Source organism: Chaetura pelagica, unplaced genomic scaffold (assembly GCF_000747805.2).
Source record: "Chaetura pelagica isolate M959 unplaced genomic scaffold, ChaPel_1.0 scaffold68, whole genome shotgun sequence".
In the NCBI taxonomy this organism is placed as follows: Eukaryota; Metazoa; Chordata; class Aves; order Apodiformes; family Apodidae; genus Chaetura; species Chaetura pelagica.
In genome coordinates, this window is record NW_009954407.1 from 505,624 (window position 1) to 533,557 (window position 27,934).

The 27,934-nt window shown below is 39.7% G+C and overlaps 1 protein-coding gene across 1 annotated transcript in view; it reads right to left on the minus strand.

Annotated features, from left to right (window-relative positions):
* Positions 1-18,318: 18,318 nt before the first annotated feature.
* The window catches only part of PPP1R3A (protein phosphatase 1, regulatory subunit 3A), a 26,989-nt gene continuing 17,373 nt past the window's right edge, over positions 18,319-27,934 (minus strand). Inside the window, exons 2-4 of the mRNA XM_010004279.1 lie at positions 23,328-23,386; positions 23,083-23,219; positions 18,319-20,850 (exon numbers count right to left, since the gene is read on the minus strand). Coding sequence (XP_010002581.1) covers positions 18,319-20,850; positions 23,083-23,219; positions 23,328-23,386 — 2,728 coding nt within the window. The remainder of the gene's footprint in view (positions 20,851-23,082; positions 23,220-23,327; positions 23,387-27,934) is intronic.

The window sequence follows — 27,934 nt, forward strand, 5'->3', positions numbered from 1 at the left end:
ACCTGGTTCATTGACCAGAAATATTTGTGTGTTGTCCATCAGGACAGGGATCAGCAGGTGAATCACATTGCTCCTTCAACTTGGGACATTTCAGATACAAATATTATGATGTTGGGAGTGTTACTTAGTGTCAGAATTTTATATTCATTTTCAATATCTAGAAATTTAATCCACAGTATTTATTGCTCCAGGTCTCGTGTAATGAGTATTACTGGCATATCACATTTTTATTGCTGTTATTTTTAAGACACTATGTGAGAAGAGGGACTTCACAGAGAAAGCATTTGCCTCCATTAAGAGTAAAGTAAGCTAGCCCAAACTGTATCCTGTCTGCTGAGGACATAATGTGAGATTTAAAATGAAAGGTTCCTCTGTTTTTCAGTTTTCAACAACATTATCAAAACTCTGTAGATAACTCACAGTAAAGGGAAACAAAATATGAATACAATGAAAATTTGTAGAAAATATTCTTTTTACTGATAATACTAGTAAAAGAAAATTGTAATTGAAGAAGAATTTCCCCAGCATATATTAAAAAGGTGCCCTGACATTTTTTAGAAATTCCTGGGACAATGAAACACGGAACACTATTGATATTCAAAACCGTGTTTCCAAAAGAATCTCACTGTGTCTTGGATAGTCACTTGCTCTGAGTTGTACCAAACCCATTAATGCTGCTCAATTTTTATTCTATTAAAAGAGTATGAGATTCCACATTTTGCTAGTTTCATTTAGCACTTTCAGTAGCACAAAGATGACATGGAATGGAAATGTAAAGAAAAAAAGATACATCAAGAGTCCTCTATTTTGTTTGTAAATATTCCCACTGAACCTAGAGGGGAGGAAATCAACTTCAGCTGCTAGGTGTAATCAGATAACAGTAGGCTGTCTCACAGCATTTTGTTATTTGTGAACTCAAAGTTTATGTTGTCAGTACTCAGCAGCCCTCAGCAGAGTTTGAGGACAGCTGGGAGATGTTTTCACAGCCTCCATCTCTTCCCAGAGACTTCTGTACCTTTGTCCTGTTATTCAGTTCCAAAGTAACCATAGATCTCATTATTTAGTTAGTTTTACTGATTAGAAAATATTGCTTATTACATATAAAATGGGGGGCAGGGGGAGGAGAGAGGTCAGTTTTGCTTATGTACTGATACTGTAGATACATACCCTGGTCTTACTGCCATGAATGTCTGCCTTTGAAGTTGAAACCTTGATGCTGAAAAAGCTTTCAGGGAAAACATGCAGACATGCAGCTTTTGTCCTAATAAAATACCATCTAAAATCAGCATTCTTTCACTCTTTGTTTTCTGTTGAACACTACAAGAGCTTGGGTTTTAGTGATTTTTGTTGTTGATTAGTTTTCTTATTTTGCAGTGACAAAGTTTCATTTTGTTGAAAAGAACTCATACAATAAAAAATGCCAAATTTCTGGGGAATCTTCTGTTTGTCTCTTGGGTTGGTTTTTTTACTACTCCCAATCTAATTGGGAAAAAAAGATTTCTAAAGATGCCCTATCAATAAATAGAGTATGTAATGAGCAAACATCACACGGGATTTTCCCATTCATGTGGAAAACCTCATAAGCCATCCATGAAATCACCACTTCTGAGTCTTTCCTTGGAACTGGGTTAATATTTTTTTATGGTAAATTTTATGTCCCCTCTATTCACATCTATTACTGTTTCATCTATACATGCTGTACACTAATGTTTTATAGCCCACTTTCTTATTTTGTTGTATTATGGCTTTAAATATTTTAAAAACCTTTTGGATACAGAAAATAAGTCACAATAAAGCTTCTAATAGTATAATTAAAACAAAGACCCTTAAAAAATACTGAAAATTAGGAACATTTTTTTTCATCTTCAATTTAATCAGCTAATATGAAGAAGCCTATCAAATAGAAAATGCCCAACCCCATAGATCTACTTTTATTTTCCTTTTCTAAAAATCCCCTAGAGACATAATGCAAACAGCTTGGATGATATTTTCCAAAAATGTGTCACTCTGTGACATGGCAACTATGCAAACTCTGCTGCAATAATACATTTTATAGCAGTAAACTGGTTTCAGACAAGCAATTTTCTGTAACATGCAATCCTATTTTATTTTTTGGTACTCCATTCTTCAGTAGGTACGAGTTACAGTGAGCAAGAAATTCAATAAGGGGTAATTTCAGTATTTTTATTCTTTCCAGTGTAGCACAATTTTCGTTAAAAAACACCACAATAATGTAATGTTATACCAGGAACTTTAGCTGACTTTTTTGCATGGAAGATAATAATTGTGAGGGAACTGTGGCTTATCCACTTCAAGTGATTTTATCTATCTTTTGACCCACTGCTATTTCACAGGCAAAAAATAAGTCTGAGTACAAATATTGCACATGAAACTATGCTTTGCCTTATCTTGGGAACACTGTTATACTTTTCCATCATATCAGAATTTGTTTTACACAGCACCTTATTAGGTTTCCCTTACATATATCAATACAGTGTTAAACTAAACATCTGACACAATAAAAAATGGAATACCCTTCAAAGCCACACCCCATGAGTTGTATTTCCAATTCAAAGCAGAAGTTTGAAGTCCGTGGATGCCTGCCTGGGTGAAATCTTGCTGATTCCACATGAAATCTGCGTTACAGAGTCCAAGACTGCTTAAACACACAGACTTACAAACGTACCTCTAGAGGTTTGCAAATCTAACATTGCTGTTTGAGTGGCCTCAACAAGGAGCACTTACTGCAGAGTCTAGAGGCAGCAGGAGGTAAACAAAGGCAAATCCCCAGCACCCAAAGGTGGGTGATAGCAAGCATTTTTGAAAGGTCACAGAAACTCACCTTCCTGAAGAGGAAGTAACTACATTTACCTAAGTGAAGGCCTAGAGAGGCACTAGATTTTATTCTGTCTCACAGACACACCGCCTGAAACTAGCAAACACGAGACAAACAGGCCATGCTGTCATACTTAAGGTCCTTTAGACCTACCAGGATGTAGAAGATAAGAGACAACTTAATAAAATGCAGGTTTTATAAATTGCTTTGAGATATTTATATCCATGATTACATGATTTTGGCTGTGGATTGTCCATGCCCTAGATGCAGGTGACAGTTTAGGGCTGGCAAGGGTGGCATACCTTCACAGCCCTGGCTTGTGAGTTCGGGAACATTTTGACTGCTTTCCATATGGCTCAGAGGGGGTATGAACAAACCCAGCTGGCTCCATGGAGAATGAGCTCATGCAAACCTGCAAGGCACTTTCAGAGCCGGAAACATTTAAAAATGTCACAGCAACACTCAGCTGATCCCCCTGGAATCAAGCTGGCTCCTACCACATTTATTTGCTCTGGCCATGTGGGACCTGAACTGATTCCATGTTGTTCCACAAACTTTTCTAAAGCTTCTCAGTACTTTCAATTTATCCTGTAAGGACACAAGTTAGTTTGGGTCCAATACTATTAGGACACAGGAAACATCTTAGAACCAACAGTTTGCCCAACCTGTTGCCCACCAAGTATTTTGGTGAATGCACAATAATAGCACAGAGCTCCTTCCTATCTATGTGTGAACCAGAGAAGGTCCTGAAACAAATAAAGCCAGTAAGCCCAGCTGGATCCACCTGCCTTCTTAGACAGACAGCAGAGTGCCTGTAGTCTCAGCTATTTTAATGAGTTCTAATACAACCCCAAGCACTGGTCTGGATATGGAAAGCAGTTACTGCTCTGATATGTCTTTGTATTGAATTAATGCCACTGTGCTGGCTGATATGTGAACTGCCCTGTAATGGCTTAAAAAAAGAAGGATTCAAATGTAGAAATAGATTGTAGCCGAGGTGACTGCAGTGATTTGGTGCCAGCAGTATTGGCCTGAAGAAAGAGAATTTATGAGGTTTCACAAAATCAAAAGGCCAGTTGAAGCCTGAGGTACAAAGAAACAAGGCACTGAAGTCATGGCTGAACCTGAATGTATAGATTCCAAAGAAAGTGCTGGGCTCTCTGAATAGGGGTAGAATTGCAGAATTGGACATCAGAACTTCCTCAGCCAGCAACTACCATGTTCCTGGAGATGCAGTCATCATTATCCTGTCATACTTTGTGCCTGCAAAATTAGTGGATTTGCAAAGAGCTGAAATTATGAGTATAGAATCATATAATAGAGTCATAGAATAGTTCGGGTTTGATGGGACATTTAAAGGTTATCCAGTTCCAATCCCCCTGCATGGACAAGGACACCTCCCACAAGACCAGGTTGCTCAAAGACCCATATAACCAGCCCTTGAACACTTTCAGGGATGGCACATCCACAGCCTTCCTAGGCAACTTGTTCCAGTGTCTCACTGCCCTCATACTGAAGAATTTCTTCCTAAATTCTAACAGAAATCTACCCTCTTCCAGTTTAAAGTCATTACCCCTTGTCCTATTGCTACATGCCCTTATGAAAGGTCCCTCCTCAGCTTCCCTATAGCCCCTTCAGGTACTGCAAGGCCACTATGAGGTCTCCCTGGAGCCTTCTCTTCTCCATGTTGAACAACCCTAACTCTCTCAGCCTGTCTTCATAGGAGAGGGGCTGTAGCCCCCTGATCATCTTCATGGCCCTCCTCTGGACTCACTCCAACAGCTCCATCTCCTTCCTGTGTTGGGGACCCCAGAACTGAACACAGCATTCCAGGTGGGGTCTCATGAGAGCAGAGTAGATGTCCAGAATCACCTCCCTTGACCTGCTGGCTGCACATCTGTTGATGCAGCCCAGGAATCAGTTGGCTTTCTTGGCTGCAAGCCCACATTGCTGGCTCATGCCAAGCTTCTTGTCAACCAAGACCTCCAAGTCCTTTTCCTCAGGACTGTTCTCAATCCATTATTTGTTCAAGCTGTAATTGTGTTTGGGATTGCCCCAATCCAGGTGCAGTCCTTGCACTAAACATTGTTGAACTTCATGACATTGGCATAATCCCACCTCTCAAGCCAGTCAAGGTCCCTCTGGATGATCTTACTTCCCTCCAGCATGTTGACCAGACCACACAGTTAGGCATTGTCAACAAACTTGCTGAGGGTGTACTAAATTCCACTGTCCATGTCTCCGAGAAGGATGTCAAACAGCACCAGTCCCAGTATCAACTCTTGAGTAAAGTCACTTGTCACTGGTCTCCATCTGGACATGGAACCACTCAGCATAACTCTTTGAGTGCAACCATCCAGCACCAATTCCTTACCCACAAAACAGAATCCACGTCAAAGAAAAGCCATCCCAGAGTAACTCTCAGGATGTCAATACCATCAAGGTACCTCCTCAACCACCACAAGTTACTCTTCCTTGCTTTTTCAATCCCCATAGGACTTCAACTTTAAAAAACTGGTGTTTCCCAGCTAAACATAAATGCTGGATTGTGTAGCACTTCCCAGCTCTCCAGTCTGGGTGCAAATATATATTTTTTTTGTCTCAACTAGGACAAGAGCTTGGTGTACGACATTTGTCTTGGTCTCCTGTGTGAGGAGGGAAGCTGGGCAACTTCTAGGGAGCAGAAGGGTCACGTACCAGGTGGAGGCAGTCAGGGTGCAGAGGCCCCAGACATGCCATTTCTGGTAGATTTTTAGTCTTGGATGGAGTAATTTTTCCAAAACACATTGGATTAAACCAGATCATTGCTATTACTTTGTGTAAATATTTTTACTTGTATTCTACAATAAATGTTGGAAAGGTGGTTGTAATATTGACTTGAAACAAGGAATCATCACCCTGAAAAGACTGAGGAACACTGGCCTAGAACACAAAGAGGTTATTAATGCTTTTGAAAAATATACCACCTGAGCTTGAGTCAATAGCCAGTGAGGCAATTAATAAAGAGCGGGACTAACAATATATTTGTATTCCCTTTGTGTACAAAATGTAACTGAACAGACAAAAAATCCATCCTGCCATTGTCTTTCCCTTCCTGTGGTTGTGATGGAAAGGAGATGAATGGATTTAAGAGTGGTTTCCTATACAGTCTTGTACAGTATCCCATTAACATTACTGAATAGGTTTGGTAGTGCAATGAATTATCTAGACAAGAACCTCTGTACATACCTCTCTATCACTCATGGAGAGTCTGTTACTAGACTTTCATAGAAATTCCCTAACTTTCCACAGAAATAAAATGCAAAACATGGCTACTCCTTAAATTCTCTTTCTGGGAAAGCTGGAATCCTGAAGGTTTTAAGAATACCTGTTTTGAGAGAAGTAATTTTTCATTACAGCCTTTTATGCACTAAATCTCTCACTTTGCATTAGATTGTTGGGATGTATGCTCCCAGCTGATTTTGGAGCAACTTGCTGCTGTTTGCTTTCTCCCCACAGCCCCAGCTGCATGCTTCCTTCCTTTTTTCATACTGGAGGGTTTTTTTGTGCTGGGTTTAGTTAGCATACCAAGCATTCTTAGTTCCCTCTTACATTCTTAATGTTACAGTTTGCAACTTTAGGTGCAGATAAGCTATTTTAAAACGCAGAACTTAAATAAATTCACACAAGAAAATTATGTGCTTAGTTTACATGGTCAAAAGCCATTTTTTTTTCACTGACAAGTCAGCTTGCACGTGTTGGACATTCAAAATTCAATTTGTGTTCTTTCTGCCAAATCTAGTACACAAGCATCAGCAATAATGATTTGGAAGCTATATATCTCTACAGTTTTAGCTGTTGTTCCTAATGGCGACCATAACTACAGCATCTAGGTGTAGTACTGATAGCCTTGTTAAAGATTCATGCAGTGCCTGGAACACAGCTTTGTTTTATAGCTACATCGGTGCTGCTGGGCTGACAAATATAGCATTGTTTTTCTCACTGAGCTATGACTCACAAGCACATCTCACAGTAAAAAGACAATACTTTTTTAAAGTAAGTTTCTGAGCACTGCAAAATACAACAATAATCTGTGAAATAAAAATAGCAGTTAAAATAAAGTAACTTATAAACAAAGCATCTATAAATCTCATTCTTATTTAGCTTGGCTTACTGTGGAATTAACAGCAATTACAATATCTAAGATAAAAATGCTTTGAAAACAGTGATGTGAACTTCAATTTATGCTGTCATGTCTTAGCATAAAATAATCATTAAATAATTTTTCAGTCATTACTCACTACATAGTCTTTTTTCCTTGATTTTAGACAAGTCCACATCCTAACTCTTGGGAAGGTTCTTCTGTGCAAGCACTGCAGGTGCAAATTCTGTGCTATGCCATGACCCACTGTGCCCTGTTGACTATGAATCAAAGAATCTTAGGGGTAGGAAAGGACCTTGAAAAATCATCCAGTCCAACCCCCCTGCCAGAGCAGGGTAACCTAGAGCACATCACACAGGAATGTGTCCAGGTGGGTTTTGAATGTCTCCAGCAAAGGAGACTCCACAGCCTCTCTGGGCAGCCTGTTCCAGTGCTCTGTCACTCTCACAGTAAAGAAGTTCTTCCTGATGTTTACATGGAACCTCCTATGTTCCAGTTTGCACCCATTGCCCCTTGTCCTATCACTGATCATCACTGAAAAAAGCCTGGCTCTGTCCTCCAGACACTCACCCTCAATGTATTTGTAAACATTGATGAGGTCACCTCTCAGTCTCCTCTTCTCCAAGCTAAAGAGACCCAGCTCCCTCAGCTTTTCCTCATCAGGGAGATGTTCCACTCCCTTAATCATCTTAGTAGCTCTGCGCTGGACTCTTTCGAGCAGTTCCCTGTCCTTCTTGAACTGAGGGGCCCAGAACTGGACACAATACTCCAGATGCGGCCTCACCAAGGCAGAATAAAGGGGGAGGAGAACTTCTCTTGACCTACTAACCACACCCTTTCTAATGAACCCCAGGATGCCACTGGCCTTCTTGGCCACAAGAGCACATTGCTGGTTCATGGTCATCCTCCTGTCCACCAGGACCCCCAGGTCCCTTTCTCCTACCCTGCTTTCCAGCAGGTCAGCCCCCAACCTGTACTGGCACATGGGCTTGTTCTTCCCCAGATGCAAGACTCTACACTTGACCTTGTTGAATTTCATCAAGTTTCTTCCTGCCCAACTCTCCAGCCTGTCTAGGTCTCACTGAATGGCAGCACAGCCTTCTGGTGTGTCAGCCACTCCTCCCAGTTTAGTGTCATCAGCAAACTTGCTGAGGGTACATTCTCTTCCCTCATCAAGGTTGTTGATGAAAATGTTGAATAGTACTGACCCCTGAGGGACTCCGCTAGTCACAGACCTCCAATTAGATTTTGTCCTATTGACTTCTTCCTTTCAAGCAGTTCATGATCCACCTCACTACCCAATCATCAAGACCACACTTTCTCAGTTTAGCTATGAGGATGCTGTGGGAGACAGTGTCAAATGCTTTACTGAAATCGAGATAAACCACATCTACCTCTCTACCATCATCTATCCACCTAGTTACTTCCTCATAGAAGGCTATATGGTTGGTCAAATGTGACCTTCCCTGGGTAAAACCATGTTGACTGCTCCTCATCCTGTTGACCCCCTCATCCTTGATATGCCCAGAGATAGTGCCAAGAACAAGTTGTTCCATCACCTTTCCAGGGATGGAGGTGAGGCTGACCAGTCTATAGTTACCTGGGTCCTCCTTCTCGCCCTTCTTGTAGACTGGAGTGACATTTGCTATCCTCCAGTCCTCAGGCACTCCTGTTACCCATGACTTACCAAAGATGATGGAGAGTGGCCTAGCAATGACCTCCACCAGCTCCCTCAGCACCCATGGGTGTTACATCCAGACCCATCGATTTATGGATGTCCAGATTGCTTAACTGATCCCTAACCCAATCCTCATCTACCAAAGCAAATTCTTCCTTCATCCTGACTTCTTCTGGTGTTTTAGGGATCTGGGGCTCCTGGGGAGAGTCTGCAGTAGTAAAGACAGAGGCAAAGAAGGCATTCAGTACCTCTGCCTTCTTTATATCCTCTGTCACCAGGGCACCCACCTTGATGATCTCAGTGATCTTGAAGGTATTTTCCAACCTTGATGGTGATTCTATGATTCTATTGTTCCTATATGTCTAGAAGTGGTTTTAACCTGGAGAGGAAGATTCCTCTACATTCACAGAGTTCTGCTCTGAGATGCTGCAAGCTCTCCTTGCTAATAATGCATGTGACCGTCAAAAGAAATGCACACAGATCATTCATACAGCCTCTCCTCATAAGACTTGCGCTTTACACCCCTTGGCAGCTTCATTACACTTTTTTGGACACTCTTCACAACCTCAATATGAGTTATTTCTTCCTTGCCTCCAAGGAGATATGGGCTCGTTGTGCAATACTCTGCACCAGCCAGACTGCTTTCCCATCTCAGTAGTTCAGAGTAGATCATCTGAGGGAAAGCTCACTAGTCACACTTGGCAATGTGCTTAACCATTTTTGCCTGGGCAGAGAGCAGCCTGCCTTCGATGAGCTATTTAGAGATACCTACAGTCAGATCATAGCTTCTGCAGGAGTCCTCATGCCAGGAGCAGGAATTATAGCATAAGTAACAAACAGCTTTGCCATTGATGCCAAGTAGGAGAAATAATATCATGGAAACATCAAGGTGGATATTTGAAAGCTGATTGTAATTTTTAATGATGCAGTTAGAGAGGTTCTTCCTGAAATCTTCAGCATCTGTAGCACTGGATGAGCTCCCATCCTTTTAGAAGAGAAGCCATTCAGTAGACATTGCAGGGTCAGGAGTGTGACTTTTCTGCTTCTGCAAACACTTTTCTCTAGATTCGCCAAGGCAAAGCTTTATCTTCTTGACTGCCAGCATCAGCCTACCTGGCATCAGTTTGTTTTGGGACATGACTTGTTTGCCACTTACATAATGTTAATAAATTAAATAATCCTATCTTTTTATTTTCATATGAGTAAAAATCTACACAAATATACCTCTGTGCTAAGCAGAAGTATGAAAAGCCAAATGCAGGCTTCCATAATGTCAAACTGAATGGCAGTGCTTGTGGAAAATGAATGTTTAAAAGAACTTAACTATTAAAGAACTCGGGACCTAGAAAGGAAGTTTTTGTCATTATAGCTATGATGCCAGACAGGAGGCAAAATATTTTAAATAAAGAAACAAGATAGATATTGAAGGGGAACTGCAAGTTTTTATTACGCATATACTTAAAAGTAACATGGAATTCTATTCCAAAATACTGTTTCTTCTCATGCACTGAAGAGACTGGATAATGTTGGCCTATATTCAATAAAGTTCTCAGGTGTTTAGGACAAGAATTAGGTGGAGCTGAGATATGTAAAGCTAGAAGTTGTAATCCAGGGAGTCATGATGGTTTTTCATTGTAAGGCAGGGTCCACGGCATTTCCCAAGGTATGATGTCCTGGTCATCACCATCAGGAGACCTGAATCATACCTGATGTCCCTTCTTCTCATTGACCCCTGAGAAGGAAAGACAAATGTGCAGAGCAGTGGTGGGGTAAACCAGACTTCTCCAACGTGGCATGTCAACGGGAAGCTCTCTGGGTTTAAGACTCTTGGCACTTCTTTTCTACTGTGTATACTCAACCATGGGTTCTACCTAATTCTGGATTTATTTAGACTTACCAGGTGCCGTTCTGATCAAAAGAGAGATGACACTGTATTCAGTGGGTTTCTGAGGTGTCATTCTGAAATAGCTCATTTTCCATTGTGTTGGAGAGCATGCACAGAAGCCTTAGTCAGGTGTCTGGGTTGCACTCCCAGCTGGTGAGCACCTGCACCCTATACGGGGTCAAGCCCGGTGGACTGCGAAGGAAGCTTCACCACAACAACATGACTGACAAATATCCCACAGATCAAATAAGCATGAAAATTGTGATGTCTAGTTCACAGCAAAAAATATAGATTTGTATCCACATACTAGAACATGGTTTAGCATTGATTTATTAAATATACAATTAATAAGATTACAGTTATAATAAGCCTAATTTATAATCAATGTATATTGAATATGTAAGTTCTTGAATTTTGTAGTATTGAAATTACATGGCAAGCCATGCTATTGCCTTAGGTGTTATCAGACAACACGTTTCTGAAAATCATAATGTTTGCTTCAAACTTGATATGCCTACACTAAAAGATGATGTACAGCTACAGGTGTAAGTCTGTCCAGATCAGCTAGTCTAAAAGGTCAGCACTGAAGTTGCTAGTGTTGAGTTTCTTGCACTTTATGTCTTGCAATGTTTGATAATTTCAAGATAATAGCAGGCTCTTTCTTTTTTTTTTTTTTTTTTTTTTTTTTTTTTTTTTTTTTTTTTTTTACCAAATTATATACAATATAATCAATAAAACAATGTATTACTGTATGTGCAGTTTACCCTGCATGTTAGCATAAGATTGAAGACAAGTGTCCAGGCTCCAGGACAGAGGTGGCTCAGTTGATTGCTACTGGTCACATGAAAGGGTGTATTTGAAACATGGAAGCAGAATCTCAGCAAAGTGAGCTGAAAACACATCCTGGCCACACTATCCAAACATACTGCACTTACAGCAGCCTGCCTACCTCACCTGCAAAGCTAATAGAGGCACTGTTTGTGCCCCTGGGAACACAGTCTTCATCAATCAGCTTGCTGTTACTGATGCTGTTGTTATTACTGAAGAGGGGAATAAATTAAAAGCCTGGTCTGGGCTTGTGCCCTTTCCTGGAGTGTAACATGTCTTAAAGAACAGTGATGTGTTGGTCACAAGATCAATCTGAACTTAGAAGAATAGTATTTCCCTATTTCTGAATCTCTTGCCTGCCATGGAACAATGCAGACACATTCTTGCTTGCTTTTTCTTTCTCTTTTCCATCTCTCTCTCTCTTCCATTCTTCCCTCTGCTTTTTAAAGCCTTATTAATAAATCTGCCATAATTATACAAGAATACTGTATTATATACAAAGATTATACATAAGATTTGCATCACAAAATCCTGTAAAAGCATTCTAATTAGTACTTAGAAGATACAAATACTTTGCTATGAATAAACTTGTAGTTTATCAACCAGTATTTCTCTTTCACACATAATCTCTTATAAAAGCCCTCCCCCCAATAACATGAAATTATAATGGGTATAAGCCAAGCCTCCCTTTGACTACTGGTTCATTTCACATAGATTTGCCTTGTTCTAAGGATGGTCAAAGCATTGCTAACTGCCTCAAGCCATTCAACAACCTAGATCATTCAAGGAGGTAAGAAAACTACACAAGAGAGTTTTCCTACCCTTGTCATCAGTCAGTCATGGATCTTGGCTCATCCATACACAGAGAAACAGACAGGCATGTAGTTTGTCTGAAGAAATAGGGAGTTTCTGAGGAGTTTAACCAGGACTTTTGCCCAAACAGGCCACTGTTGTATTTAAAGAGTTAAGGCTGCTCCTAATTGCCCTGGGAGTAGAAGGTATTCCTCCCTAACAGAGCTGCCTTAACTATTAAGCAGGCTCTTTTGCTGTTTATCCCTTAGCAGGTCTCATTCCCCCTACAGAGACAACAGGGAAACATGGCAGTATGGAACAGTCTTCTGTCTTCCCCTGGAGAAGGCAGTGAGGAGTACAAAGGGTTGGCACACTCGGTGCAGTAAAAAAAAAGATTCCCTGGTGGAGAGAAGAAATTTCCACCTAAATACTGCCTGGATAGTGGCTTGTGTGAGTCTGCATGTTCTATGACCTCCCTGCTGACACACATGTGAGGCATGCTCATGCCCTGTGGTCCCTGGGAATCTGTATGTTCTCTTGCAGCTAGGTACACTAATAAATTAAAGAAGCTCCTGGGTGGCTCTGAACTGTACTAGACAAAACAGGGATTGCAGGAGCATAAGTATTTACAGATAGTTTTTTATTTCTGTACTAATAACCACATACTCTTCTTTTCTCCCAATGTACGTAACTCTGTGTCATTGAGGACTGACCTGAGCAAATAGTCAAAGAGGGTTTATGGCTCCAGCTGGTAGCTGTTCCTCCCTGGAGGGCTATAGCATCTTGAGAAGGAGCCTGCATTTCTGGTCCTCAGACCTATGGTCTAATCTTGTATCAGTAACTATTAAGGTCAAGGGCAAGATATTCTCCAGTATAATTCCATGAAGTGGTAATTGATAAGTTATGAAAAGAAGTTAGCATATACCTTAATTCTTACTACTTTATATAGCTAATACCATATTTGTGTTATCTATACAACCTACTCAGAACTTATTAAATTCTCACATCTCTAGAGAAGACTGTTCAGAAGCTTTCCAATTAGCCATTCTGTTTATTACTACTTCTCTGTTCACTCATTAAATCTAGTTCTCACCTTTCCACCCACTTGTCCTAGTGCCACCCACTCACGTATGCACACACACGTCTCATACGTACCACCAAGTCATACATATCTCACTCATTAAATGACTCAGCTCACCTAGTTCATACCTGCTCAGAACACAGAAATTATCAGTTCCTCTTAGCCTACCCACCCTGTTTCACAAATAGTGTCCTCAGTCAAGCATAAGTAGCTTTTGGTCAAAATTTTTCCCTTGACACAAAAAGAATACCAGAGCTCTGGACTACCACCTCAGCTCTGAATCCCCAGCAACACCAACACGTTCTAGATCAGCAAATCACAGTGGGCTCAGCCATTGAAGACCCTACGCCTTTTCCTAGGATACCCTCATGACTAGAACAATTCTCCAGTCCCTCTTTGTGAGGCACTGTTGTAGGCCTGGAAGAGCAACTTTGTAGACTAAGGAAGTTGACCTCATTGAGGAGACATGAAGGTCTTGGTGTCAGTTTTGTATCTTTTCCAACTGAATTTCACGTAAAATGCACAAGTTGTTCTTGGAACAATTATCGTATGAAAATATGCCTTCTTAAATGAATGTCCTAATGCATACTTTAGGAGGTTAAACTTTTCCTTACTCCAGTCCCAAAACTCCAGAATTGTTGTCTGCAAAGTGTTCTGTTTCTGAACACAGCAGCTTAGGTACCTCAGTGCACAAGAGGGCTGTGGGATATGAAACCTGATCTCATAAAAATGTGTCCCTGCCACCCAGCATTGAGTATCTGATCCCTCTGACAGAGCAAGTGTACAAGACCGAACTCTGCCATCATTGTTTCCTATTAGATAACTTTGGCAGCTCCCTATTCATCTCACTGTCTATTTTGATTCTCATTCATAGATTCAATGACTAGAGAGCTGAGGTGTTTCACTGAAGGGTGCAGGTGCCACTAGGCACCTAGTGACTCCAAGTGTTACGATAATAACCTTCTTTTAGGGATCTAGTTCATACTCCATCCTTTCCAATACTAAATTGACCTTTACAGCCTGTAGCTTTTTCTGTACCCTATGTACTCTCAAGACAAAAGTCACTAATGGGTAAAACCTAACGAGCAATTAACAACAAGTAACACAAGCATTTTTTTTTCCCACTGTATTACTTTTAATCTCTGTATTATATCAGAATTGAGCCTTTCAGGACTGTGAGCCTACCACATAGGATCACACCTTCTTTCTGTTGCATAGCCTAAGGAAATAACTAGAAACTACTAGAAATTAAAGTATTAACTAGAAATCTGCTACTGAGGCCAAGTAGGCAAGCTAATATTATTCCCTGAAACAGGTAAAAGTCAAATATTTTGTAAATGTTACAAAGGTGTTGTTTTCATACTACAAAATAAAGAGGATTTTTAAAAGATAGCTTATCAAATTATAAATAAAAAAGATAAAATTACTTGCTTTGTTGTTTGAAGTACATAACTACTTAAAAGTTCAGGCACCTGTGCTTACAGATCAGTCTAGAGCCCTGTTTTGCAATCATAAGGTATGATACGCTGACTAAATATCTTAAATGTAGAACATGAAATCCCATTCCAAACCTGAGAAATGCTAACAGTATTCCACTTGGATGTAGATGAAATATGCTTATTCTAACATTCAAATATTTACCCTAAATTCCAACTCTGAATGACTGTACGTGTTAAAATGGCATAGCCAGATGTTTAACTTGTTGGACACAGAAATACAGCTGTTTGAAGGTAGTTTTGTGAAGAGACTGAAGTAATTAGCTAAATTTCAGCTGATATTTAACATTTGCTTTAAATATATTATGACACACACCAAAAGCTCACTAATTTTTAATTAATGTCTCATAATAATGTCTAATAATGCTCTCTATTTATCCCCTGTATTATTTTTGCAGGTCATATTGACTCTCCTGAGCTCTCCGTAACATTTTTCTGCTGTTCTTCAGAGACTGATTCAGTCCAATAACTTTCTTCTACCCATATTCCTGGGCCAATCAATTATCCCTGACCCCTTTTCTTACTCTCCAATCAGCTGAGCTGAATTTTGATAACCAACAAAATATTTTGTGTTAAAACAAATCAGAGAAACCACTTTCAACTTGCACAATCCATACAAAGGACCACCATACAGGGGTTCCCATGGCTTCAGGATGTCATGGCTCCCAGGTAAAAGAGCTAAAGATTTTCCAAAATGCACACTCCTTGGAGTCCCCAAGATTTAATAAAAAATGCAACCAGGCTTTTTCACTTCAGTGGAGGCTGAACTGCTCAGCTCTGCTTGCAGTAAGGCCTACAGCCAAGATACTTAAAGCGATTTAGCTACTCAGATGCTTAAACATTTGGGATGCATCTGATTTAGATTTATCTAAGTAATAAACTTTACATGCCTCTTTTAGGACAAAAGCTCTGGGAGAAGAAAACTCTCATGGGATGTGAGCTGCAAATGCAAGTCTCTGACCTCCCATGGAAAGCAAAGTAGCTACTACTTTGAACAGAAAACCACTTTTGACATCACTCAGTTGAGAAAGTAGGAATGCACATACGCACAGAGCTACTTCCAAACCCAGGGGACTAGAATCCTCCTGACAACAATAGTAGTCCAATGGTTAAAGAACATCCTGCTGGATGGAAGGCTCAAGTGTAGTAAAGCTGAAGGTATTAAAGCATGGATAGTTTAGTGAATAGAACATTTACCTAACAAGACAGTTCAGAAACCTGGGTTTTGGACCTTGCTCTGAATGTTATTAATTTTGCTGTAAAGAGTTATAGGGTAAATTATATTGAAGAAGGCTTTGAGCTGGGAACTGCATCTAAAAATTCTTCTTTCTTGGTGGCTTTAGCTGTTAGACAAAAATATGTCTTACGTGGATATTCTCTCTAGTCCCAGGAGTCTGGTATTTGACTGCACAGTGACAATATTAGTAGGATATTTGTGGGGCGCTTTCTTCACCTTCTTAAACCTCTAATTGAGGACCTTGATCTTGTCAGAATACATTAGACTCTACTCAAGAGCTCCTACTAGGAGGTGAAGCAATACCTGATGTCTCTATCCCAGTGAGGCTGAAATTCTGAATTGCCTAGACCAGGTACTTGTCACACTGCAGAGGATGAATGACCAAAAGTAAGAGAATTTCATGCTTTTTTTAAAAAGTGCCTATAAGCATAATGAAAAAAGTTAGGTTCTTTCAGCATTTGTGGTCTCCAGGTAAAGAAGAGTTTGTAATCATTATTTTGGACTTACATGGAATCAGCATCAATCCAAGCCTAAGCTTTTTATTTGATCTAGCTCCTAATGCTTATTGAATTAATTTTTTTATCTCAGTGGGCATTTAGCTCCTATATACCTTTGAACACCTGGACCAGAATTACAGCCTTCCATGTCACTCCTTAATGCCTCTAGCCCACCACTATAACTTCTTCATGGACTGCTGTAAAAAGTTGTGTAAGTATCCAGTCATCAGCACACACATCAGCTATAGATCACCCACACTTGTTCTCACCCCACTGAATACTCTCCTCCCACAATTTTCTGATGTTTTCCCCCCTGGAGAATTGGAATTTCAAAGTGCTTCCTATATCAGAGTCTGCTAACATTCTGAAGCATGTAAAAAAGTTTTAAATGCACTTAAAAATATTTATTTGAGAGCTATGCTAATAACTAAATAACTTCACTGTTTTGTAGCTTCAGCCATATATTGCAACCAAGCCTTTCACAGCTGAAGTGGTATTTCACAGTTGCAGTGAGTAGAGGGAAACAAACACAGCTTAAAAACAACTCTCATTCGTAAATTCTAGGGCTCCAGTAACAGTATTTAGCCTTGGTGTTTCTTTTAACATGCTACCTATGGCAGCATTTGTGACCATCATCCAGAAAATGGCTGAAACACAACATAATCTGTCCATCCTATTCTTTCCAGAAGAACTTATTGTGTGACCCTTCATGGGAGACCCATGATGTTGGAGCAGCAGAGCCACCAGCATGCCTGCCCCGTGAGATTCCTGATGCAATGGATTAGTCTGGGCTCTCCCTAGGGCCAGGTAGCAGGCTTTTGTGCCTCACCTATACCACACAAAGCAGCCTCAGTGAAAGCCAGAACTATGCCTTGTGTTTTTCTCTTGGTGTTTGGTTGGCTCTGGATAAGAAGCCATAGAAAACAGCAGTAAACTTAATACAGACATGCTCAACACAGTCACAGAACTCCTTTGTAAAATTTATTCAAATTCGTTTAATGCTTTGTACATATGCTCAGGTGACACTGATGAAAAAATGTCATTCAAAGGCTTCGTCTGGAATAACATATATTTCAGTGAAATCCTCAGTAATGTAATACAGTCCTCATTTACAAAACCCAAAAACATTCATTGTGCATGTGAGTGAATGTAATAGGCCTGTGGCTGTGGCCTTTAAGCTCTTCACAGTGGGAACTGCACACCTATCCTGCTACATAGTTGAATCCTTAAAATTACATGATGTTACTGAAGTCAAAGCCTTAATTTTTTTCTACCACAGGTATCACTGGAGCTCTAGGTTGCAATGAAATAAAAACTTGGGAAAAAGTATTAACCTGGTCACAGATGTCATGTTTCTTAGAGCATTGGCTAACTGCACTAGCAGACTATCAACTGCAATGTCAGTATATAAATACTGAGTTAGTTTTTATACCATTCCTTATGTTGTTATGTACTACACAAAACCTTAGAAAAAAACTCCCAGAAAAAAAATCCAAAGCTTTACTGCAAAAGAAATAAATGCAAGAAAATAGTGGGTTTAAGTATTAAAGAGATATGAAGCATTGCTGCTTCATATCCTGCTAAGGAGCAACAGCTGTACTTCATTTTAACTTGATGTGCTTCAGAACTCATATTCATGTAGGTATTTAATGATCCAAACATAATGGTCCTGTACAGTATAATTACTTATATGAAGGCTCAACTTCATACGTAATCTTTTAAAAAAAGTTGCTTCTATGGAAAACTTGCTTTGGTTCTAACAATGAATAAGCTCTTTAATAGTGAAAATGCTTTGGAGAGGTTGGAGAGTATTGACCATGGTTTTTGAGCACAGTTGGCAATTAATTCTATTCCTTCTTGATAGACTCCTGGTTTCTTCTTCCTTCACGGTACAGCCAATACAAGGAGAACAGGTAGAGTGCAAGACAAACCATCAAATCATAGTGATAGAGTGTTGCAGCAAAAAAAGTAAAGCAGAAGAAATAAAAGATTTTAAAAGCAATATGTTTTAAACCTGGAGACTCAGTAGGTAACTTAAGGGATTCACTATTCTGGTTAGAATTATCAGAAATGTACTGGCTTTCCTTCTGCAAGTCATCAAGCGAATTCAGTGTTTTCCCTTCCATTGTTAAATGGTCAGATTGAGCACCTGTCCCTCCAACTTCTTCAGTAGGCGTACTAATTAAAACCTCTGGCCTGGGTGACTTGTCTTGTTTAAACCCTGCTTGATGGAAACATTGACCTGTATTCCTTCCTCTTCCATCTCTAGAAATTGTTATTTCTGAAGTGGAAGGTACATGCTTTTTTTCAGCTTCAGGAGAGAGGTTTTTATTAATACATGTCATTTCATTTGGTAGACTTAAATCATAACCTGGCTCAGGAGCAGCCTTGTCAACAACTCTGAATTCAAAGTGTCTATACAGATGCTCCGTATCTCCTGTCACAGTAGACCCCTCAGAAGATGCCCCTAAAGAACTTTTGCAATGATAACTGGTCACAGCATTTGTACCAGAAGGTGGCATTTTTGTTTCAGCTTCAGCACTTAAATATGAAAGTGCACCAACATGGCTTTCTTCCCTACAGAGTGCTCCTGTTTCCTCACTGTACAGATGCTTCTGGGCACTCAGAGGATGTTTAGATACTTCTGAAAATAAACCCTGCTGCACATCTTCTTTCTTTCCTGTAGCAGAAAGCTTTATAGCTTCTCCTACAGGTAGAATATTGCTGATGTCTGGTTGTGCTTTGGCACGTTTTTCCCTGCTATTGCATACAGACATCGTTTCTCCTTGCAGTGTTTCATGTACGTGTGCATTATAAATATCTAAAACTGATTTCTTTTCAAATTCAGTGTCATATAATACACCCACTGTGTTGAGTTGACAAAGAGCATAATGTGAACCATCATTTCTCCCTTCATGTGTATCAAACGCTGTTTCCTTTTCCTCTGTGGGCCTGTCACTTAGTGCAGTCTCTCGAGGTAGCTTAGCAATTACTGCTTTTTCAGTGGCAGACATTTTTTCTGAAGCACTTTCTGATGTTGTTTTAATTATATAAGCTGTACCTGCCTCTGCTTCCTCTGTAATACCCTGCTTGGAGACAGAAGACTTTTCACAACTCTCTGCCTCCTGGCAGGTAAACAACCCCTTTGTGGAAGCCATAATCTGAGGTCCCGTGTTCCCCCCCACTCCCCACAGAACCTCACTACCCAGTTCTTGCCACTTCTGCTCCACAGGGTCCGTGTTGCTTTCCTTTCCTGTCAGCCTTCCTTTGTTTGTGTTGTCTGACTTTCCTCTGTCTTTTAACCTTCTGAATCCTCTGTGCTCCCAAGTGTCTTCAGCTCTCCTTTCATCCTCTGGAGAGGGTGCTGGGGGATGTGCCTGTGCAGGCCTGGGTGCCTGTTTGTTGTCTTCTGCTGGCAGAGGTCTTGTACTCGATGCTTTGGTTCTGTGTTTTCTGTGTGACTTGAAGGGCTTGGGCGCTTCCTCCTCACCGATTAGTGCTAAGTCTGCTACTTCAATTACTTTCTTTTCCTTCCCTCCATCAGTGTTATAGTTTTTTCCTGACATTTCACCAACTCCTTTTTTTTGCGTATACTGGCTTTTCGTGGAATCTATTGAGACATCACCATGTGCAAAAGTGTCAGCATATAAATCTCCTCTTAAATGTACCTGAACTTTGCTTTCAATCATCTTGATTTTTCCTTCATTTTTGTCAGCATCTGACAACAATGAATCCTGAGTTTGGTGAGACATTTGTGGCTCTGGAGCTGGATTAGCATTGTCATCCAGCGTCCCTGCTATGCATGCATTTAATTGCATGGATTCATCATGCTCTGGAGAAATGGTTTTTGGTCTCGTTCCACAGGCCTCTTTTGAGCTATCAGTAGCATCCTCACTGATGAATAACCTCTCCATCATCTTACTTCCTGAGGCACCGTCTGTTTCACCTTTTGAAATATCTGCATGGCTCTCTTCTTGTTGGCTTGAGACAGTAGCCACAGTATCAACAGCCTCATTCTGCTTTGTCCCAGGAACATATTTTGCTGATAAAAGGCTTTTACTGGCACTAGTACGTTCCAAAGACCACTCACTGCTGTTTACCAAGCCAGCAGTGACTTCCTTCCCTGATGGCTGACTATTATAATCTCCTAGGGAATACTTAACTTTAGCTTTTAATTCTTCTCCTGTCTCTTGTGAAGTGTTTTCAGATGAGGAACTGATAGGCACAGGGTGCCTTAGCAAGTCACTGCTTCTTTCTATACAGGTTAGCTTTTTCTCCAATCTTTCCATTTCACTTGGAAAATTAACTGATTCTGTTGTGTATAAATTCCTTTCATCTCTGGAAGAGGTAGCTCTAGCTCCTGTGAAATGCTGATTTAGCTGAAACAATAGAATAGAAAAGAATGATCAAAAAGGGCTTTTCAAAATTATACCAAATAAAGGAGACAGGATTTTGTTATGGAAAGTTTTGGTTTTGGTAGCAAAGCTTTTATGGAAACATGTTCCAAACCATTTGCAAAATTTGCGTTGTACTTATTTTAACATAGGTAACGAGCTTTGGGGTGATGCTGAGAGGAGAAGGAAATAAAATAGCATTCAGAACCCTCTCTCTTTATTCATGAGTTCAGTAAGCTGCTAGTGAATTTCATACAAATTAAATCTGAAGAGAATATTCCCTTAAAGGGAGGCAAATTCATCCTCTATACATTCAACTCTAGGTTTGGAGAGAGGGAGGTGTTGGGTGAGGGGGGAGGATTGGCGCTTAAATGAGGACATTGATACAGTACATCAAAGCCTGGTAATATACAGTATTGTCCAGTAAAACAAAGACCCATTTCACACTGACAAATACTGTGGGGATTATCTGTGCTTCATTTCTCTCAGGGACCATTTTACAGACTTCAAACCAGACTGTTTTTAGACAATCTGGTAAGACATGAGTTGGAAATGAGATTAGCGAAGTAAAAAGCCAGAAACTAATCACTCTCCCTCCTAGCTCCCAAATATCATATTGTATTATTCAGCTATGCCTGCTTGTCATTGCACACTCTTCTCACTTTAGCATAGTCACAGTGATAGCACTAGCTGATCAATTAGAGGCTAGCTTCTTGGGCACCCCTTTATACATTTGCACTTGCTGAAGATACCCCCATTACAGTTTCTCTTATTAATATGTTTTCTGCAAAGCCTCTGCAAACTATTAATAGTAAAACGTCACTCAAAGAAAAGTGAGGGAGCTAATGTCTCTGCAAATTCTGTTTTAATGACCCTCTGCCAACCAGTGCTCAAGTGTATTTGAGTTCTTCGGTGATGCCAACTGTCAGGATTTAACAGTGAGATGCCTGTGTTTTTTTCCCCTCCTCATAACTGACATTTGCATGATCTCAATAATTATATGCAAATCTTACGATTTCCCCTTCTTCTCACATAAGGCTCATGTTACTTGTCAACTGCACAGCTGTCTTGTGAGCCAATGCCTGTGTGTTTCAAAGATTTGGTTGTATTTCCATCTATTATAAGTCTTCATTGTTTAATTCATTAGAGAGCACATACTGCAAATTAACATCTAAATTATAGCTCCCCCTTCATTTATTGTATGGACAACCCTGGCAATTGATAAACAAATGGTTATATTTGATCCTCCTTTTTGTAACAGAGTGGACTGAGAACAAGGGATTTTAGAGGTCCTCTTTTTTATGTTTCAACACAAAAAAAAAATATAAAAAAAAATTAAAAAGATGTTGACTTCTAGGCAGTGAAAGGTCCCACAATAGGCAACAATTTTCAACTTCCTTTTGTAGAAGACAAGCAAAATTTCTATTCAAATAAGAGGAATTTATTTTCTCTCTATCGAGAAGGAAAAAAAAATGTTGTCATCTTCCTCTCCTGTCTGATTCAGCATTCACATTTTCACAGGTGATAGCTATTATAATCTATGATTATGAATCTACGCACCCAAATGATATGAGCTGAGAACAGACACTGAGGATAATAGATTGCTGTACGCATCTCATTTATTGCCACTTTTTCTTTCATACTGAAAAATGCAAGCAAAACCACACACACCCATGGGCACACACAAATCCAAATAGATTGAATGTTCACTGAGTGTGAAATTTATTATTAAAAATTTAATGTAAAATACTGATATAGGAAAATCTGCTAATATAAATGTGTATTTATTTATTTTGCTCATATACCATGTTACATAGTCATCCTTTGAAAACCCCAACAGCAAGCAGTACCATAAATATAAGAATTTTACCCAATATAAAATGTTTATTTAAGAATGTTCCCATCCCGGAGACTAGGAGGGAAGATTTTTGAAATGCTACTCTTTAATTCCTTCAAACTGTAATTTAGAGCCGCTGGTAAAGAAGTAAAAGGGAGAAGTCATTAACTGAAGACCAGAAAAAGTTGATACACTATACTGAAATCAAAGCACCTTCTATTGTTGAATCAGTTAGAGATTCAGTGAAAGTACAGAATAAGGCTTTACATTTGTAAATTAGTACATCAGTCAGCTCTGTTAAAAGGGGACATTTCACCAGCTTTGAAGCATAAATGGATTCATATCATTTAATACTGTAGGTATAGTTGTATAACACTTACCAGTAATTCTAATTCTTTTTCATCATCTACATGATCATCCTGGTTATATTCTGCATTTTTATCTTTTGTATTTTCATTAGGTAGTTTGGTGTCTTTATCTTCTGCTTGTGAATACGTGATCTCCGGGATATTTATGTCTGAAGAGTTAACAAAACATACTTAAATAATTACTACGAGGTTATTTGTTACACTATTTTTTAACTAAATATGCAGCAAGGAAGAACTAATTAAATCAGCTGTTGTACCTGAAGTCCCTGAATTATTCCACATGTCATTGTCACACGTTGCCAATATTTCTTCTTTGCTGTTAAAGAGAAAAAAAAACACAACAACTTTGTTATTCTGCAAAAATTATTGTTCTAATTCCTCTTAGACTCAGCTATAAAGACCACTAGTTAATTACACAAAATTTTGAATGGCTTTTGAAATCCTGGAAAAAAACCCACCTTTATAATATGTAGCTTTTTTTGAGTGACCTGATATTAAGTCTTAGTCAAAGAAAGAATTAGCCAAGAAAACGATGATGTGTTGACCTTCAGATTACGCTGCAAAGCTGATGGGTTTTCCCAGGCCTTTTCTGAGAAAGCAGCACAAAGGTGATTAGATGGGTCAGTGACAGGAGAGCATAACTTTGGGGTCAGGAAAGGGTCTGGAAGGATATATGTGTTCAGAAGGCTGGGCCTCTCTCTCGCTTATATTTTTCAAATATTTGTATGTATACACAGATCCTGGAAAAAGACATCTTTGTTACCTGAAATAAATCAGAAGATTCTCCCTGCACGTATACATTATAATCCTGTTGCTAAGCTATGCCTGGCTGGCAGGAATGAATTCTGCTTCTCTGCAGCTAGTGCAATTGTTGCTGTTGCTTTGCTGACTGTGAAAATAAACAAACACCTCCAGAGAAATGATGAGTGCCTGCAGTCCTCATCAATATCAATGCAAACTGATAGCAGTTTGAATTGCTTGCTTACAGGGATGTAACCTTTACTGAAAAAGGGGGGAAAATGTAGAAAGCACATCACTTATGTAAAATGTAAATTATTGTATTACTCCTAATGACTTCTCTATGAGGAGCAATTTTTTTCTGTATGTCCTAATTTATACTTTTTTTCAGCCAGCTGTCCACCTCTGTTACTGAAAATCTTTCATTTGAATTGATATAACATTAACTCTGCCACCTAAGTACTTAATTCAGGAGGATGCTAAATTTACACTCTGATAAAAGAACCTAGACATCAGCTGTCACCAACTTCTTAAAATCCAGCCTCTATAGGAATTGCCAAACTAAAGCAGACAGAAGATGCTGCCAGACTAACATCTGATCCCTGACATTGGTCACCATTGGATACTTCAGGGGAAGATGTAAATTTCTTGAAGGAAAAAATACTTGGAGTAATTTGCACTGGTCTATTACATTTCTTCTTGGCCTTCTGTTGTTAGAACCTGTCCTTGAAGCACAAATTTAATGCTCTCTCAGCAGGTGTTTTTTTCACTATTTATTGCAATAATGCTGAATACACTTGCTACCCTTATGAATGTCATGTCACTCTTGAATTCTGGTACATGCATAGCCTCTTCATGTCTCTCACTCTCCTACTCAGACAGACTTTCCCCTGCCAGCAGTTACTATAAGCTGCATTTCATCCTGAAAAGACTGGCAGAGCCAGGCCCTTACTGTCAGTAGATCTATAGGATTTTCAGGTAAATAATTACTGCCTGATACTTATGCCTAATTATTACTGGCCTTTGTTTTGGCTTTGCTTTCTATTTTGTTGTTTGGTTTGGGTTTTTTTTTGGGGGGGAGGTTGTTGGTTTGCTGTTTGGTTTTTTTACAGTTCAAATGCTTTTGTCTTTTGCGTCTTTTTCAATCACCTGCTTCCATAATCCTAGACACCGGGCAGGTTGGGGCCTAACCATGAGACTAACCATGATGCATTAAAGGATTTAGGTTCTAATAGGGTGTCTGCAAAACCAGTGAGTTAGGAGCCAAGACATGTGTAATGTATAAGCTGAGTCAGTCACCCCAAAGTAATGATCGCAAAACCCCATGGGCACAGCAGGGAACCTTCTACTGCTATCTAGAAGGGAAAAAATAAGTGTCTCAAAGCTTTTCTTAGAATGCTGCTGGCTACCTACAGTATTCAGCCATATGGATGCAACTCTCAGGATGCAAGGATGGCATCCTTTGCCTCTTGAAGGGGTTCTCATCTACTTGTTAAAGAAATTGAGTTTGACACATTTTTTTCTTTCAAGAAGCATCCCCAGGAAGGGGAGATGTTGATGCTCACATCTAACTTAATAGTCTCCTGGCAGCCAGAGCTCACATCCAAGATGCAGTGGTACATTCAGCTTCTATCAAACCCTGATGAGATTGAAAATCCCACTGCACACACATCCAAATAATACCAAAATTATCAGGATATAGACCATTTGAGGAGAAACTGGAAGGCAGATTTGCCTACTGCACTTGAAGCTGGCTGTACAAGCAGGATCTTTCCTCTTACTTACTTTCTTATCTTACTCTTCATTCCTTGGAAAGAAGAGAAACTGGATTCTGTCTCCTGTTCCCTATGTTCCCTACCCAGTGATAATTTGGAGGTTTGATTAAAAAGTTTCCAGTGTAAAGTATAAACACAGTCTTTGAATAAGGATTCTAAGGAGGAGTACCTATTTTCTGAACCTTTAAATGAAGTATAAAGCTGCTTCAAGTTGAATGCTTATGGGCACATGCCAGAATTAGTTTTGCCTTGCCTAGCCTTAGTTTTCTAAGCACCTATATTCAGGTAGTCATGTACATCATTCCTATCATCAGCAGCAAGAGATTAAGACTTCTGAAGGGAGACTTGTTCCCTCTGTCATGAACTTTACGAGTGAGATGTAGCAATGTATCTTTCAAAGGAGCTTTTCTGCCTCTGGAACAGACTGACCGTAAAGGGAACTGTCCTGGTTTAAGCCAGGATGAAGGCAATTTTCCTTTTTCTTTTTTTTTTTTTTTTTTTTTTTTTTTCCTTCAGTAAGCTTTCTTGTAACTAGCAACAGTGTGTTCTGCTAGGCTGATAAGACAGTGGAATGTTTTTCTAACTACTGAGGCTTCAAGGCCGCACCTGCACTCTGCCGGCTCAGACACTATGGGGAGATTTGTGACCCCCCCATAGGAGGCTGAGTTAGACAGACAGCAAAATTGGCCAAAGATATTCCATTCCATATATCTATGTAAGCTCAGAGGAAGGTCAGAGATCACAGAAGACAACTTCCTTCCTGTTTCTTCCCTTCTCTTCGGTCCATGGCCGGCGTCCGGGGAGGACTCCGTTCATCCATCATTGTCGACCCCCAGCCTTGAACTCTCCTGACCCTCATCACTCTCTGCTCTGTCCAGCAGCTCCAGGATTTTTCAGGACTGTTCCAGCTCATGAGATGCTGTGGGAGTTACTGGGGGTGGGAGGAGGCGAGAGGCTTTTGCACGTATGTGAACATATTTGTATATAATTGTATATATTTTCTTATATCATTAGTGTTTAATTAAAGCTGTGTAGTTTAGTCTTCAATCCAGGCAAGTCTCTCTATTTTTCTCTCTCTCCTTCCCTATCTGGGTGGGAGGGGGAGGGGATTGAGAGCATTGGTGTCAGACCTGAGTCAGACAGTGACAGGAACCTACAGTGACTGCCGTAGGCTGGAACTGTAAGTTTTAGGTAACTGAAATTAATGAGTGAGTCTCACGTTGTAACTCTAAATTCAAACTGGAACCTAGCCATTGAATTTTAGCAGCTGAGGCTGTAACACACAGTGTGTGGCCTGTCTTCCTTTTGTTGTGATTAGAGATAAATTTATCCTTAACTCTTGTTCTAGTACCGACTGGAGCCCTGGTCAGCACATTTCTTTTCACAACTGCAATGTAGGTAACAAATAGCAATGATAATACAGCCCCACAGCCTGGATCCACACTGTTATTATGCCTGTAACATAACTTCTTGCATGTTGCACTGAATTTTATAAAGATTGCTGAATTATAGTTATTCATGGACACCTGTACTGAAAATACCTGAGTACAGGGAAAGTCAGTGTAACAGCTATTTTCCTTATCTTACTCCTGCATCAGAAATACATGTCCTCATATAATTATTCTAGTGGGAAATCTAAAATCAATCTAAATTGAGGATATTGGTACTGCAGTCTTTAAGGATCACAAGAAGCATAAAACAATAATCAGTTAACATCACTACTTCAGTTTAAGTGAGATGAAGATGCGGACATTAGAGGTGCATAAAACTAAGGAACAATTCCAAACATATATTTACACCCTGAAGACTTAAATACTTCCTAATAGCCAACAAAAAATAGCCCCTTCATCAAACAGTGGCAACTGGAAGGTGTTTGTCTAGTTAACAAGTATTTTGACTGTTTTTTCCCCATATTTCTCTGAAAAGTTCCTAGCTCACTATCAGAATTCCATGAGAAGTTTTTTTATTATAATATTAAGAAAGTTTTTATTTTCTAAATGACCTCATTGTGTTGTGGTCCAAATGTGCCTGCATTGTGTAGTGAGAGACATAAAATGTTTGTTCTGTTTAAAAACATTTAATTTTAAGTGACCCAGGTGTACTGACAACAATCCAAGTTAGAAATCCATGGCATCAGCTGATGCAGTTCCCCTCCATATTCGTATACCTGTACAAGGTACCTGTTCACCTGCAGAAGCTCAGTTGCTTTTTTTCCTTCAGCTGAATGGAGCATATCTTCATAAAGTACACCAGGAACTGAAGAATTTCTATGAGCTTCAAAAAAATTACTTATTTTCATATTATTCATTCCTATTTTAATATTGGACTGAGTGATAAAAAGAAAGCAGGAA